General features: G+C 45.3%; 1 protein-coding gene across 1 annotated transcript in view; it reads right to left on the minus strand.

The window, feature by feature from the left end:
* The window catches only part of tjap1 (tight junction associated protein 1 (peripheral)), a 9,786-nt gene that overhangs the window by 7,040 nt on the left and 1,183 nt on the right, over nucleotides 1-1,563 (minus strand). The window contains exons 3-4 of the mRNA XM_034865784.1: nucleotides 1,409-1,545; nucleotides 1,241-1,365 (exon numbers count right to left, since the gene is read on the minus strand). Coding sequence (XP_034721675.1) covers nucleotides 1,241-1,365; nucleotides 1,409-1,545 — 262 coding nt within the window. The remainder of the gene's footprint in view (nucleotides 1-1,240; nucleotides 1,366-1,408; nucleotides 1,546-1,563) is intronic.

Below are 1,563 nucleotides of genomic sequence, written 5' to 3' on the forward strand. Positions count from 1 at the left end.
TAAGAGTTTATTCCAACCAGACCAGAGTGGTGATTGTTGGAACAGTGGAAAGATGAACCAAGACGGCTTTTGGTAGTTATGTTTAGTTTCTGTCCACTTTGAATGAAGCGTGTTTTACGCTGATAAAGTAGTGATAATTTACATGGAGTCTGGTGGGTTCGGTGATGGTGATTGCAGGTTACAGTACAGGGACCAGGTTCAGGAACATGTAACTCAGGACTTTATCTGGAAGGCTGCACAAACAGGAAATGAGAAACCAGAGTTTCAGGAGCAATCCTCGTCAGCGTTAATAGGATCTGATTATAAATATATTTATTATTGATCTGAACTCCCCACAGCCTGTGAGAGACGCTTCCTGTTTATCGATCCCTGTCGACGTATGAAAACCTCTCCCAGCATGCAGCTGGGTTTTACACAGTGACGGTATTATTGGAGATCAATAACCGAGCGTGGAGAGACTGCGGCTGCTCGCATCAACATTTTCTCATCTTCTGACCTTTGGACTGTTGCATTCTGGGTACTGCAGGGCCATCCGCTGCCGGCTGGAGACACCGTTAAACCTGTTTTTATCACTTTAATGTCTGATAAAGGCTCTTCAACACAAAAATGACTCAAACTGGCAGATTTTTGAATGGAGTTTGGTGTTTAAAAACCAGAATAAATCTATAAAACAGTGTTGAAATTATCACAACGTTGTTGTTGTTGTTGTTGTCTGTCTTAAAGGACAAATCCACAGATTAATTAGTCCTTTAAGTGATTTTTTGATCTTCAAAGGTTTTAAAAAAGTGTGAATTTTACCAGAGAAAATTCAGTTTATATAAAGTTTAAGAAGTGTAAAAATATTTTTGTACGTTTATTCGACCGGACAGCCGGAATAATGAAAACATCTGTTTCTTTTGAGGCTTTTATTTTGGTAAGACTGTTTTCTATTGAAGCTTTTATTTTGGTAGAACACTGTTTCTTTTGAGGCTTTTATTTTGGTAAGATACTGTTTCTATTGATGCTTTTATTTTGGTACGAGCCTGAGCCGTTGTGTTTCCTGTTTGTGTTTCAGGAGGCGTTGTCGGACTCAGAGCGGATCAGGTGAGTTGCTGCTGCTCTCTGATTGGATCAGACTCTGCTGCTCTCTGATTGGATCAGAAATACAAAAAAAAATACTACAGATTCTTTAAAATATTGCAGATTCTGTGGTGTCCCTGTATTACCCAGAATGCTCTAGCTGTGGTCTCCCCTGTATTACCCAGATTGCTGCAGCAGCAGAACGAGGACCTGCAGCTCCGCCTCCACCGGGCGGCGGCGACGGAGGCGGAGCTTGACGGCGGGCGGCGCTTCCTGGAGGCGGAGCTTAGCCGCACCAGGGACGACCTGGACAAGATGAGGGACAAGTTCCGCAGGTGAGTGTCGGTACCCGATCCGTCCCTCCTGCACGGTCCGTCCCTCCTGCACGGTCCGATCCGTCCCTTTTGCACGGTCCGATCCGTCCCTCCTGCACGGTCCGTCCCTCCTGCACGATCCGTCCCTCCTGCACGATCCGATCCGTCCCTCCTGCATGATCCGATCCGT

Source organism: Etheostoma cragini, unplaced genomic scaffold (assembly GCF_013103735.1).
Source record: "Etheostoma cragini isolate CJK2018 unplaced genomic scaffold, CSU_Ecrag_1.0 ScbMSFa_2725, whole genome shotgun sequence".
Taxonomy (NCBI): Eukaryota; Metazoa; Chordata; class Actinopteri; order Perciformes; family Percidae; genus Etheostoma; species Etheostoma cragini.